Source organism: Microtus ochrogaster, chromosome 5 (assembly GCF_000317375.1).
Source record: "Microtus ochrogaster isolate Prairie Vole_2 chromosome 5, MicOch1.0, whole genome shotgun sequence".
Taxonomy (NCBI): Eukaryota; Metazoa; Chordata; class Mammalia; order Rodentia; family Cricetidae; genus Microtus; species Microtus ochrogaster.
In genome coordinates, this window is record NC_022012.1 from 81,910,775 (window position 1) to 81,925,354 (window position 14,580).

The 14,580-nt window shown below is 50.3% G+C and overlaps 1 protein-coding gene across 2 annotated transcripts in view; it reads left to right on the plus strand.

The window, feature by feature from the left end:
- Positions 1-14,580, plus strand: part of Pfkfb4 (6-phosphofructo-2-kinase/fructose-2,6-biphosphatase 4) — a 31,667-nt gene that overhangs the window by 14,174 nt on the left and 2,913 nt on the right. For both annotated transcript variants that reach the window (XM_005347951.3, XM_026779384.1), the window contains exons 5-13: positions 604-678; positions 974-1,030; positions 2,015-2,136; positions 3,918-4,125; positions 4,609-4,755; positions 12,160-12,264; positions 13,074-13,203; positions 13,300-13,362; positions 14,293-14,357. In XM_005347951.3, coding sequence (XP_005348008.1) covers positions 604-678; positions 974-1,030; positions 2,015-2,136; positions 3,918-4,125; positions 4,609-4,755; positions 12,160-12,264; positions 13,074-13,203; positions 13,300-13,362; positions 14,293-14,357 — 972 coding nt within the window. The remainder of the gene's footprint in view (positions 1-603; positions 679-973; positions 1,031-2,014; positions 2,137-3,917; positions 4,126-4,608; positions 4,756-12,159; positions 12,265-13,073; positions 13,204-13,299; positions 13,363-14,292; positions 14,358-14,580) is intronic.

Genomic DNA, 14,580 nt, shown 5'->3' on the forward strand with positions numbered 1-14,580 from the left:
AAAAAAAAAAAAGTTTGTTGCTAGTCATGGTGGAATACACTTGTATTCCCAGCACTTGAAAAACATAGGCAGGAGGATTGCTGCAAGTTAAGCCAATCTGTCGTATACAGTAAGTTCAAAGCCATCCTACTGCATAGTGAGACCCTGTCTCAGCCCCTCACAAAACAGATTTAGCTCACAGTTTTGAGACTGAAAGTTCTAGATTGGGCATCCCCACCCCATCCCACCCCCCAAACCCTTGTTAAGGATCTGATAGCATCAAGGCAGGAGTCCCTGAGGGAGGAAAAGATGACATCTGGAGCTAGGAAACCACAGAGCTGGGTAGGCCAGACTTGCATCTCTCTTGGGAGAACTTGACCATGAACCATTAGGAGAAAACCACATCTAGACCATAGTACCAGGCTTAACCGGTTCTACTAGCGTTAGAACTAAGCGCCCACTCTGTCCTCTGTGGAGTTTGCCAGAGGCAGGCAGGCTGGTGGCCCGAGCAGCAGTTACCCGGGCAAGAAGCCCAGTCCACAGAGATGTCTGTACTGCAGCCTTGGGTAGCCTTTTGCTTCCCCAGGACCAGAGTCCTGAGTTCACCCCCTAATTCGGTCCTAGGTTTTTGATGCAACCAATACCACGCGAGAACGAAGAGCGATGGTCTTTAACTTTGGGGAACAGAACGGCTACAAGGTGAGGTCTCCTGGGTGTCACATCTGGGCCCTCAGCTGCTCCTTTCTCAGGCTCCTGGTGCTGGGCCCTAGGGTTGCGGAGTGTAATTTGAGATGAAGGTGTAGTTTCCTCTCCTGGAGCTTGCTCTCCAAGGCTATAGTGGGGGAGTTCAGGATGCAGTGACATCCCCTAGAGGATGCTCAGGCCTGGTCAGCATGGCCATGGGTGGAAGGGAGAGACCCTGGGAGGAAGCACAGATCACTAACCATGTCTGTGGTTCTGTCCTCCTTTCCCTGGTCCTCTGGCCTTGCTGTAGACCTTCTTTGTTGAATCTATCTGTGTGGATCCTGAGGTCATAGCTGCCAACATCGTGGTGAGTGCTGCATATGACCTCCCTGGGATGGTGACAAGGCAGGTGCTGGGTGGCAGTGGACGACGGTGATGGTGACAGTGAGGTGCCTCTCCAGGTCTGGGCTGCTGCTTGGGCTGACCTTCTTTGAGCTTGAATTTTGTGGGAGTGGGGAGGCAGGTGAGCCTGGAGTCCTGAGGAGCAATTGTGCGGAGGAGGGTTGTGTGCCTCACGGGCCTGTATTCCTTCTCTCTCCCTTCTCCTCTCCCACAATCCCTCGACAGCAGGAGGAGCTGCCGACACATGTGGGCTGGGTGTTTCTATTTAAGACTCAGACTGGTTTCCCACTCTTATTTTATACTCCCTGGTTATCTAAAAAGTGGCAATGTCAGCTGGGCAGTGGTGGCACACTCCTATAATCCCAGCACTGGGGAGGCAGAGGCAAGCAGATCTCTCAGTTTGAGACCAGCCTGGCCTACAGAGTGAGTTTCAGGATAGCCAGGACTATACAGAGAAACGTTGTTTCAAAAAAACAAAAAATAGGGCTGGAGAGATGGCTCAGGGGTTAAGAGCATTGCCTGCTCTTTCAAAGGTCCTGAGTTCAATTCCCAGCAATCACATGGTGGCTCACAACCATCTGTAATGAGGTCTGGTGCCCTCTCTGGCCTACATACACACAGACAATATTGTATACATAATAAATAAATAAATATTTTTAAAAAATAATAATAAAAAAAATAAAAAGGCCATGTTGGTTTGAAAGATAATTCAGGTAGAGAAAGAGCCTTAGGTTTCCTCTGGGCCATGGGGTGAGAGACTGACTCAGATCTGGAAGCTTCAGAGTCACTCCTGATGGGAGCAGTCCCCGGCTTGACTTCAGCCTCAGGCCCCCAGCCCTAGCCTGGCCTGGCCCCACCTTCCTGATCCCTGCCTAGCTGTGTTCTTGCTTTTGGGCTCTGTCTGGACTCCAGTCCTGATGTGTCCTTGCTCTGTGTCTGGCTCTGGCAGCAAGTAAAGCTGGGCAGTCCTGACTATGTCAACCGGGACAGCGACGAGGCCACCGAGGACTTCATGAGGCGTATTGAGTGCTATGAAAACTCCTACGAGTCGCTGGATGAAGACCTGGACAAGTGAGCAGCTAACCCGCAGCCTGCCGCTGCAGTGTGTGTGTGTGGGTGTCCCCTTGGCCACCTCTCTGTGGCTTCCTGGGATGGTGACTGGGGAAGCGCACCGAAAGGTAGAGGCTGTCTGATCTCTTGTATTTCTTTCCTTGGGGCAGAGGTGACATACAGAACACCTGCTGCCTCATCTGGAGCTCTACAAGTCAGGACTTCTCCTGTCCCAGCACAAAACTGAGCCTCTTTTCAAAAGGCTTTTGCAAACCTTCCATGTGCTTCTTTCACTGTGTAGCTGGGGAAGGGGAGGGGAGCCAGGCAGATACTTGCCTGTGAACAGCAGCCAGTGGACAGTGCTTGTCAGGCCCATCGGCCTCCCTCTGGCACGGAAGAGCAAGCAGGAGTGCTGAGTGCCATAGCGGGTGCCCACTGAGGGTCCTACAGCTGGGACCAGCAATATCTTCGCCAAAGGCCAGACAGCGAGTAGTTTATTTAGGCTTTGGAGGGTTCCCTGCTGCGGTCAATGACTGTGCCATTGTCCTGCAAAAGAGACGGTGTAAATAAGTGACCATCTGTGTGTTCTACTGAAACTTTATAGCAAACACCTTGTGGGCAGCATCTGAGTGGTCAACAGTGGTTTGCCAGCTCCTGACTCTTGGCGTAAATGTCACCAACAGTAGTTAAATCAGTAACAGCGAGAAGTTGGCCAAGTCTCACGGTCGCCATAAATCATAATTACAGGAAGAGGTGGGCGTGTAGGTTGCACGGCATTAGTGAGAGGCTGGACTATAAATATATGTTTGGATGTTTATAATTACATAAGAATATGTCATGCATATGAACCAAGGAACACAAGCAACTGCTAGAGGGATAGCTTCTGGGTGCTTCTAGAATAGCGGTGCCTGTGTCGGCCATGGTGACACAGCTTTCTTCCCTCTACTGGACTCTGCAGCCAGGCTGAAGCTGAGTGGCACTTGGGCCTCTCCATTGTGACTCTGTTGTTTCCCCTGGTCTCCCCAGCATTGCTTCTGGTCACTCTGCAGTGCCTCTGCACTAGTGGGGCTCACCCGGAGCAGCCCCAGGTAGGCTGACAGCAATGTTGCTCCTGGTTTTATTGGTAATATCAAGGCAACAAACATATCGGGTCTCCCGTGAGACCCGCGAGAACTCAGAAGAGAACATCCGGGGGCTGTTAGCTAAGTCACGGTTGGTCCCCGCTGCTGCCAGCTTAAGCGTGCTCTCCAGGCAGGAGCCTCTCATATGTGCACAGTGGGGGAAGCCGCCAAGTCAGGTGTGCCGGCTGCTGTCCCAGAGCCATCCTCCTGTACTTCTCAACCATTGGTTTCCTTAGGGGAGGATGGCCGCTCCTCGGCACATAGGTGACCTTGACTGTGTCCCTGGGGAGAGGCTCACCACGAAGGAAAGCTGACCAGGAATCTCGGGGAGTGGAGTGTTGGCCAGCTACCGGTCAGCCCTAGGAAAAGCCATCTCTGTTCAGCTTTCACAGCTCAGAGGGAGGCAAGAAGGGGTCTGGGAACTCACAGGCAGCAGTCTGGGAACTGACATGATTTGACTGACCACCTCTCTGGATGTCACCTTTGAAGTCTCACGGTGCTTGTGTGTGTGTCACTGGTGTGTCACTGCTTCCTCACCCCTGTCACTTGCACACCAACTCAGTCCTGTGTGTTGTGATCAAATCCAGTGTGAGAGTTGCAGGTTTAGAGCTGGTCCCTGTGGCTGCCGATGCACTCCCAAGGGCCCAGCCGCCCTCATGGTTCTACCTTCTCTCTGGCAAGGGATCTGTCCTACATCAAGATCATGGACGTGGGCCAGAGCTATGTGGTGAACCGTGTGGCTGACCACATCCAGAGTCGCATCGTTTATTACCTCATGAACATCCACGTGACACCCCGCTCCATCTACCTCTGCCGGCATGGGGAGAGTGAACTCAACCTCAAGGGCCGGATTGGTGGGGATCCTGGACTGTCTCCCCGGGGCAGGGAGGTCAGTGCGTGCGTGCGTGCGTGCGTGTGTGTGCATGACGCACATGTGTGCATGTATGCATTGGTACCCTTGGGTGGCAGAATGGATATAGACAGTGTAGTGGGTCTTCTGTAGTCAATGTGCAGCTGAGCCCTTTTCTGGGAGGGTCATACAACCGTTACAGTGCCCTGAGTCCCAGGGTCACAGGACCTTTACAGTGGGCTGAGTCTAAATTGTGCTGTTAAAGGCTTTGACACAGTCCAGGGAGGGATTGGGACTCAGAAGAGGTCACATGGCCTCAGGACAGTGGATCAAGATGGGGGAACATGACAATTATGGGATTGCTCTTGGGGCCTGGGGAGAATGCGCAGAACAGCACTTGGGTAGTTAGTGAGGTTTTTAACCTATTTCCTGAGGTTGAACAGAACCCACAGGCCCCGTGCTTTGGTGTCCTTTGAGGCAGCCCATGCGCTGTGGGGCTGAATGTGCCATGATGTGTTTCAGTTTGCCAAGCACCTGGCTGAGTTCATCAGTGATCAGAACATTAAGGACCTGAAGGTCTGGACGAGCCAGATGAAGAGGACGATCCAGACAGCGGAGGCGCTGAGTGTGCCTTATGAGCAGTGGAAGGTCCTCAATGAGATCGACGCGGTAATTACTGTCCCTTCCTCCCCTGCCTGCCTCTTGGGCACTGTCCTCTGGGTCAGGGAAAACCTTAATCTGTGCTTAGTGTGATCTGGAGAATAATCTCAATAGTCATACTTCTGGGGTTCAAAAAATTATTAGTTTATTTTCTGTTTGTATGTCTGCAAGTTGGTGCCAGTTGCTCTCCTGGAGGTCAGAGGACAGCCGACAGGGATTGGTTATTTTCCCCACCTATGTAGGGCCTTGCTGGCAAGCGCCTTTACCTGCTGAGCCACCTCACTGGTCCCTACTTTCAGTTTTAAAGGAAAAAGTTTCCTAAATGTGTACCAAGCCCGAAGTCAAAGGATAAATAGTAAGTGGCCGACAGATTGAGGCTCAGCACTTAGTGTCATTGTCACATGGCCCGCTTCCACACGAGAGGTGGCTCAGCACACTCAGCTTACCTTGGTCTTCTTCTGACTACACCATCTCTTTTTCTACTGAGCTATTTTAAAGCAAATTCAAGCATAATATTTCGTTTCTGTTTTATTGCTGGGAATAAATTAATGACTCCTTGTTCCCATTAACAGAATCATGTCTTCATTAGGAAAACTTTAAAGAATAGTCATTAGCACCAGGCACGATGGCTCCCACCTGTAAACTTGTGACTTGTGGCGCTGAGACAGGAGGATGTAATGTGCTTCAGACCAGCCTGGGCTGTAGAGAGAGAACTGTTTCAAACTACAAAACCAATTTAAAACCGGGCAGTAGTGGCGCACGCCTTTAATCCCAGCACTAAGGGGAGCAGAGGCAGGTGGATCTTTGTGAGTTCCAGGACAGCCAGGGCTGTTACACCGAGAAACCCTGTCTTGGTAAAACAGACAATAAAAAAAAAAAAAAGAAAAGAAAAGAAAAAGAAAAAAGAAAGAAAAGGAAGGAAGAAGGAAGGAAAGAAAAAGGAAAGAGAGAAAGAAAGCAAAGTTAGGAGTAGAGGAGGCCAGAGATGGGGTGGGGTAGGGTTTCCTGAATCTGACAGGTGAGTACAGAAACCTGTATTATCTGATACTAGAATAGGAATTTGATGGATTTCCCATCTTTTCTGAGCCTAGGGAGGGCTCTGTATTCTTTTGTGCATTTTTAAGATTTTTTATTTTTATGTGTGTGTGTGTGAGTGAGTGAATGCTGTGTGGTTGTCCATGGAGGTCGGAAGAGAGCCTTCCAGAGGAATCTCACACAAGCTACTTGAGGCACAGACTTATGTATGACTCATTGCTGCTGTGGTTCTCAGTCTGGCAGGTGTGGCCGGGTTCTTTGTGATTACAGCATAAGCTGGGAAGCGTCTCTGCAGAGACTTGGGGTCTCCTTCAAGCCCGCATGCTTGTTATCTCCTCGGCTACAGGGTGAGGGCCTACTATCTTAGCTGCGGCTTGCCAGTAGCTAAATCATACAGGCCAACCATAGTTTCTTGCTATGTGGACCTCTTAGAATTTGGCAACTCATTTCTTCAGTCAGTAAGAAGGAGCCTGTCTCTTTAGTCAATAAACTGGAATCTTACAATACAGTGTGACCATGTGGTTGACGGCTTGTTCCCTCTGCCACACTCTTTTGGCTTAGAAGCAGGTCTCGGACCCTGCTCCTGCTCACAAGGCTCTCAGAGAAGAGGCCTGACTCACTCACGGTGTGTGTGTGTGTGTGTGTGTGTGTGTGTGTGTGTGTGTGTGTATCACAGCAGGGTTCCGCAGCCAAGCCTTTACTGTGTCTGCCTTCTCACTTTCTGTTCCTCTCGTCCTCAGGCCACCATTTTCTTCAGTCATCCAGTTGGATAGGCAGTGGGGAAGGAAGCAGTTACCACTTTAGCTGAAAGACACTCGCTGTGCTGTTACTAGTCACGGCTAGGAGGAATGGGCAAGGTGCCATTTTACTGTTGTCTCTGATGCTCTATGTGACTGAAATTTTCAAATGAAAAGTGTGTATGTAGCCGGGCGATGGTGGCACATGCCTTTAATCCCAGCACTCGGGAGGCAGAGGCAGGCGGATCTCTGTGAGTTCGAGACCAGCCTGGTCTACAGAGCTAGTTCCAGGACAGGCTCCAAAGCCGCAGAGAAACCCTGTCTCGAAAAAAAAAAAAAAAAAAAAAAAAAAAAAAAGAAAAGTGTGTATGTATAATGCATCAGTTTCAGTAATCTATAATTATACCCTTCAAATTCTCTGCAACCTTAGGGTTTTTTTTTTGTGTGTGTGTGTGAACTTGGTCGTCATAGACTAATAGTTCAGTGTTGTTAGACTATAATAATGATTCTGTTTGTTTTGTGTGTGTGAACTTGGTCGTCATAGACTAATAGTTCAGTGTTGTTAGACTATAATAATGATTCTGTTTGTTTTTCTCACATTTCTTTTTTGCTGTTTGCTGTGCATATTTTGATCTTTCTAATATAAGATAATTTGTCATAACTTGTGGGTTTGGATAGCTGCGTTAGTAGAATGCTTGCCTAGCGTGCAGGAAGCCCTGGAGGAATCCGCAGCTGTGCATCAACTGGTCTGGTGGCATGCAGCTGTAATTCCTGCACTTGGGAGGCAGAGGCAGGAGGGACAGAAGTTCAAGGTCAACCTTGGCTACAGTTTGAGGCCATCTGGAGCTACACGAGACCCTGAACTAAAAAGAAAAACTTAAGTGATCTGAATTTGTGGTCCACAAAAAGAAACAGATTCTCGTTCCTGCTTGTTCTTGGAGTTTTAGTGCAAAAGCTCTGGCTCTGGGAGCCTCTCCACCCAGTCCAGTATGACAATCAGAGACATGGCCAATGGCAGAAAGGAGATGCAGTCCGTGTGACCACTGTTGACATGGACGGATGCAGTGGTCACTGATCCCTCGGTCCATCTTTACAGACTGAGAGGAAGTCTGAGATTCTGTATAAAGGGGAAATAAACGAGAGAAAAGGGTTTGGGGTTTGCACAGATGCCAGAACAGGAAGTCTTGGTTGGTCAAGCCAGTGGTCTGGTCACTGACTGCTCTCTAGTTCTGAAAGTGGCTCAGGAGAAGCAGTGACCACCACTTGAGAACAGTCTACTTCTTAAGAGATAATTGCTGCAGCCACGGGGTGCAGCCTCACCAGCACAGGGGCTGACCTCCTACAGTCAGGACCATTGCTGTCACTGTCCAGAGGAGAGCAGGAGGAAACAGCAGCCTGTGAGACAGGGTGGCCCAGGCCCCTAGCCTGGGAGTGACCCGCTCACTTCCTGTGGTCTCATCCCTCATGGCTTGGTGGGTGTAGTCCAGAATGTGGTAAGAGCAAGGGAGAGGGACGAGGGATCTGGAGGCACACATGAGATGGCCCAGTTGGCGTCACCCGCCCTCCCACCCCGAGATAAGGGTTCTCTGCATAGCCCTGCCTGTCCTGTAACTCTCTGTGTAGATCAGGCTGGACTCAAACTTAAGAGATTCACCCGCCTCAGTCTCCCAAGTGCTGGGATTAAAGATGTGCACCGCCACACTTGGCCCAGCATCTCCTTTAAAGTTTTTGTTTTTTTTTTTTTTTTTTTTTTTTTCGAGACAGGGTTTCTCTGTGGTTTTGGAGCCTGTCCTGGAACTAGCTCTTGTAGACCAGGCTGGTCTCGAACTCACAGAGATCCGCCTGCCTCTGCCTCCCGAGTGCTGGGATTAAAGGCGTGCGCCACCACCGCCCGGCTAAAGTTTTTGTTTTTAAATTTTATTTATTTAGTGTACATTAGGGTTTTGCCTGTATGTATGTCTGTATGAGTATGTCAGATCCCCTGGAACTAGAGTTACAGACAGCTGTGTGCTGCCATGTAGGTGCTGGGAATTGAATCTGAGTCCTTTGGAAGAACAGCGAGTGCTCTTAACCTCGGAGCCATCTCTCTTATGTGTTTTTAAATTTTAAATGTATTTGTGTATTTTTCCTTGGGGGGTCTGTGACATGAGCCACAGCACATGCGGAGGTCAGAGGACAACTTGCTGGAGTCGGTTCTCCTCCCACCGTGTGGGTCCTGGGGACTGGTGGCCAGTGCCTTTATCTCCTGAGTCATCCTGTCAGCCCCTAGCCCCTCGCCCCTCTTTAAGGCTGCTGTTTCAGTGAGTGTGGTGATGCACATCTTTAATCCCAGCACTTGGGAGGCCTCAAACTCAGAGATCTGCCTGCCTCTGCTTCTGCCTCTGCCTTCTGAGGGCTGGGGTTAAAGGCATGTGCTACCACCGCCTGGCTTGTTTTGTTTTTTTAATCTTCTGCGCATGAGCTCAGTGTGTGTGTGCACGCATATGGAGTATATGCATGTTTGTGTGCACATAGGCACCCGAGGCTAGAGGAGGAAGTTGGGTATCCTGCTCCATCGCCCTCTGCCTTCTCCCCTTGAGACAGTATTTCACTGAATTAGCTGGCAGCCGGCATGCCCAGTGACCCTCCGGTCTCTGCCCCACAGTACTGGGATTGCAGATGTATGTGGCCTTGCCTAGCTTTTATATGGGTGCTGAGGATTCGAACTCAGGCCTCCTTGCATGTGCAGCAAGTGCTCTTACCCACTGACCATGTGCCTGTGCCCCGGTCGGTCTGTTTGAGGGTGTGGTGAGATTTCTGCTGTTTCTCTCTGAGCTTTTGTGTGGGTAGTCTCTATTGCTGTTTGTGTTTTTAAGTTCAGTTTCATTTCTGCTTTTTCCTTCTGGTGTGGAAAGCCTGACTGATTATTGCTTTGTGGCTGGAGCCCTCAGAGTGATGGTTCCCCCTTTGTCACCCCAGGCTTCTGGTGACTCTTTTACTGCTGGCCTCCTTTGCCCAGCCTTAGGCCCATCCATCGTCCTTTTAATCACCTCTGCAGTGGAAGGCTTCAGGTCACTGGGCTCAGTGATCTAGGTCTGTTTGTTCCTCTTGCAGGAAAGTTGATGCACTTAGTCTCCGTCCATCGCAGAAGTGCACATAGGATGGCCTTTCTCCAGACTGACAGGCAGGCAGTGACCTCTCTCTGTCTCTCTCTCTTTCTCTCTCGTTTTGTTTTCTGAGACAGGGTGTCTCTGTGAAACAATCCTGGCTGTCCTGGAACTCACTCTGTAGACCAGGCTGGCCTCTAACTCACAGAGATCCGCCTGCCTTTGCCTCCCAAGTGCTAGGACTTTTTTGAGACAGGGTCTCTCACTGGACCTGGTGCTCCAAGGCTTCTTCTCCTGCCTCTGCCTGCCCAGTGTTGGGACGAAAAATGCGTGTGACCACATTAGCTTTTTACATGTGTTGGGGATCCAAACTCAGATTCTCAAGAGTCAGCACGGGCTTTCCTGACTGAGCCATCTTCCCAGCCTGACCAGGGCTTTGTTTATGGGGCCTGCTTCCCTCTAAGCCTTCCCACAATGCCCTTTAACATTTACATTGTTACCAACAGGTGCTTCAAGTCAACCTAAAACATTCTTCCTGCCTCAGTAACTAACCACTTCCACATTCTTAGGGACTTATTACAACAGAGCTTCACTTCCTGGTATCAGACACGTCTCAGTTCTTAGGGCCCCATAGCGACGGCTCACTCTGGTGGATGTACTTCATGAAATGCTTGAGGCTTCACTGCCTCTGGGCCTTAAATACCTTTTCGGTACTTTCCATCACCTGTCTTGTCTACTGGTGGCTGACTGTGTTTTATTTAATTTGTGTGGGTGTGTGGCACCCTCAGAGACCTGAAGAGGACATTGGGTCCTCTGGAGCTTAAGTTACAGGTGACTGTGACCCACCCAACATGGTTTCTGGGAGCTGAACTTGGGCCCTCTGGAAAAGCAGCAAACGTTCTTAACTGTTGAGCAGTCTCTGTAGCTCCTTTGTTATGGTTTTAATTGTGTGTATGTATGTGTGTGTGTGAGAGAGAGAGAGAGTGTGTGTGCGTTGTGATTTCAATTGTGTGTGTGAGAGTGTGTGTGTGTGTGTGTGTGTGTGTGTGTGTGTGCAGTGGAGTCCGGGTGCCTGTGCGGACCTGGGGATGAGATCTCCTAGAACTGGAGTTACAGGCAGTCGTGAGGTGCCTGCAGCGAATGCTGGAACTGAACCCAAATCCTCTGCAAGAGCAGGGTGACCTCTCAACTGCTGAGCCTCCTCTCTGCCCAGGTTGTTTTTTTTGAGACAGAGTCTTGTGTAGGTCAGGCTGACCTCAGCTTTGACCTTCAGCTCCCTGTATGCTTGATCACCTCCTGGTGTGCTCAGCTTGGCTTGTTTTGACTTTTGTAGAAGATTGTGTACGTTTGTGTTCTCTCTCTGTCTTTCTCTCGTTCACTGTGGCCTGGTCTCTCCCTCAGGGACACAAGTGAGTTTTTGTTATTACAGCTCCCACAGCAGTTCCTACTCATACTTAGCACTTCCATAATAGACAAGAATTAAGGACCAGCATGATGCTGGTGGGAGGAGAAGGGCACTCGCTGACAAGCCTGAGAACCGGGTCCTGTTCCTGTGGTGAGAACTGACTGCTGCAAGTTGTCCTCTGACCTCCACAACAATGCCCTGTCATGAGCACATGGGCACACACAACAAACTAACAAACAAATAAATAAATGCAATGAAAAGATTTTAAGCCAGTGTAGTGGCACATGACTTTAATCCCAGCACTCGGGAGGTAGAGGCAGGCAGATCTCTGTTGTAGAATATTATTTTAAGGTGTGTTACTTTTGTTTATGTTGCATTTGTTTAACTCTGTGAAGGTGTGATACTTTGTCTAAAACACCTGGTGGTCTAATAAATAAAAAGCTGATTAGCTAATAGCGAGGCAGGAGAATGGACAGGTGGGGCTGGTGAGCAGAGAGAACAAATAGGAGAAATCTGGGCAGAGGAGAAGGAACAGGAACAAGGAGAGAAGGATGCCAGGGGCGGCCACACACCAGCTGTGGTGTGAGAGTTAAAGGAAGATACACAGAAGTAAGAAAAGGAAAAGGCTCAGAGGCAGAAGGTAGATGGGATAGTTTAAGAAAAGCAGCAAGAAACAAGCCAAGCTAAGGCCGGGCATTTATAAGTAATCATAAGTCTTTGTGTGTGGGGGAGCTGGATGGCTGGCCTCCCAAAAAGCCAGAAGAATAAAAACCAACAACAGATCTCTGAGTTTGAGGCCAGCCTGGTTTACAGGACAGTCAGGGCTGTATATAGAGAACCTGTCTCAAAGAACAAAAAACAGACAAAAAAAATTAAAGACTAAGGAAAAGACCCACATTTGTGCCAAGTCCTGTATCATTCCCTGGATAGTTGTGTGAGGGCGAGGTAAGGATGATTCCGACAGCTTCCTACAGCTTGGCTACCAGCACACTCAATGTCCTGAGAAGGTCTGCTTTTCCACAGTGTAAGCTTTGTGCTTAGAGTGGCCTCTTGGCCCAGGAAATGCTGGTCTCCTCCGTCTGCCCCTCCAACTCCAGGGTGGTCTTTTCAGCCTGGCATGGGTGGTGTAATGGCTGCTGTGTCTTCCTAGGGTGTCTGTGAGGAGATGACCTACGAAGAGATCCAGGGTCACTATCCACTTGAGTTTGCCCTGCGGGATCAGGACAAGTACCGCTACCGGTACCCGAAGGGTGAGGTAGGTGGGGCCTGGGGTCTTAGTTGCAGTTCCTGCTGCCGGCGTGGCAGTGCTGTTTGTGGCCAGGGCTCAGAGGCTTGACCTTAGGGCCGGGCAGAAGAGGTGTGGGTTTCTTCTCCATCAGTTCCCAGCTCTGCCTCCCAGACTTTTGTTCTTCCTCGGGCGGTGGGAGGCCGATGCTACAGAGAGCAGGGATTAGCCATGCTGGGTGCCTCTCTGTCTTTTCTTCCTTTCTAAGGGTGCAGACCTGGCAAGGACAGAGGCTGAGCTCAGTGTCCCTGGCTCTGTTAGATTTGGCTTTTCTGGGACTTGTAGATTAGCCGTGGTCTCCTGGGATGCCCAGGCCAGCTCCTTTTTCAGGGAACTGTCAGCCTTTCCCAGAGTGCGCTCAGTGGCCAGGCCTCACTCCAAGGTTTCCCACCCTTCTCTCTGCCCTGGACTTTTGGCCTTTCTTTCTTTCTTTTTTTTTTTTTTAAGATTTATTTATTTATTATGTATACAACATTCTGCTTCAATTTATGCAGGGAAGAAAGGGTGACATTGGGCCTGACTTGAGCATTTGAAACCTCACACCTCACTCCCAGTGACACACTTCCTCCTGCAAGGTCACACCTACTCCAGCAATCCACAACTCCTTATAGTGCCAGTCCCTATGAGCCTGTGGGGGCCATTTTTGTTCAAACCACCGCACCTCCTTTCAGACAAGCCTAGTTTATATGTGAAGTCAACGTAAGTCTAGTCAGAACAACTCCTGACTCCGTTCCTACCCCTGGAGCCGGGCCTGAAGGACATCTCTGCTGCCTTTGCAGTCCTATGAAGACCTGGTGCAGCGACTGGAGCCTGTCATCATGGAACTAGAGAGACAGGAGAACGTGCTGGTCATCTGTCATCAGGCTGTGATGCGTTGCCTCCTGGCCTACTTCCTTGACAAGGCAGCTGGTGAGGGGCCTTGGCCGGGCTGGTGCGCTGTGGGCATGACATGGGGACATCGGGCATGTGTGGCATGTGAGCCCTCCTGTCCTTCTTTGTCCACAGAAGAGCTGCCCTACCTCAAGTGCCCCTTGCACACAGTCCTGAAGCTCACACCCGTGGCCTACGGTAAGGGGGCGTCCCGTGTTGACCCTGACTGTCTGTAGGGTCTAGGATGGTCCACAGATCTCTGCTTTCCCTTGGGCCTCATTCATGCCTACTCTCCCCCACACACTCCCTTTCCCAATGCCCTTTCTCCATTTTCTTCTTTCATTGCTCTGAGGCAGTTTTTTGCTCAGAAACTTCCTGTCTCAGTTCTTTCCTGCCCCACCCCCACCAGTGCTGGAATTCTTTCTAATCACGCACCTAATTTGCTTTTTAGTTTATAAAAAATTTTGTGTATTCAATTATGGTAGCTTGTGCTTGTAATCAGGAGGAAGATTGCCAAGAGTTTGAGGCTAGCCTTGGCTACATAGTGAGTTCAAGGCCAGCCTGAGTTACAAAATGAGACCCTGTCTCAAACAAACATAAGTTCCTGTGACCATAGGAAGCCTCCTCAGTGATCTTTGATCTTTCCTTAGCCTTAGAATGTTCTGGATGCAGGACATTTGTGTCTCCCCCGCCTCTTACTACACTGGCAGATGCTCAGGCCACAGTCCACTCTCCTGAGTCACGCTTGTGGAGAATGAAGCTTCAGGGGAGCTGGGATTACTCCCCCTCCTGGACTTACTGCACTGTCTGTGGCAGGATGGAGGGTGTTGCTGGTGTGGGGGCACCAAGAGTTAGGGACTCCATGTTGATCACAGACCTGTTGCTGCCCCAGCCACCCCTGTGTAGGCAGCTTGGGTCCCCGTGTGGCACACATGGGCAGGCACACATGCATCCGCAGGAGTCTGACAAGTCCTCCTTGCCTCCTGGCGGGCCCTGGAGCTGTCTGGGGAAGGATGGATGGGGTAAAGCTGAGCTCTGTACGCTCTGGCCTCTTCCTTGGCATAGCTTTTGCCACTGTGGCTCTGCTGCCCTCTGTGTGGAAATGACACTGGCCTCTTCCTTCGGCAGGTTGTAAAGTGGAGTCCATATTCCTGAACGTGGCAGCTGTGAACACACACCGAGACAGGCCTCAGGTAGCGTTGGGCTCACTGCTGGGGTGGTGGATGTGTTCCCTGGGGGTGTCCTGACTCTCTATCTTCAGGCTTCCCACTTGGGTATCTCTTCCCAGGCTGTTTTCTCTTGTCTCCTGTGGCTAGGTATTGCTGTGGCCTGGGTAGTTAGGTGCTTCCCAAGGTCAGCCCTGGGGAGGGCCTGGAACTGGGTATGTTTGGCTCCCAGTTCTTAGGCCCCACAAAC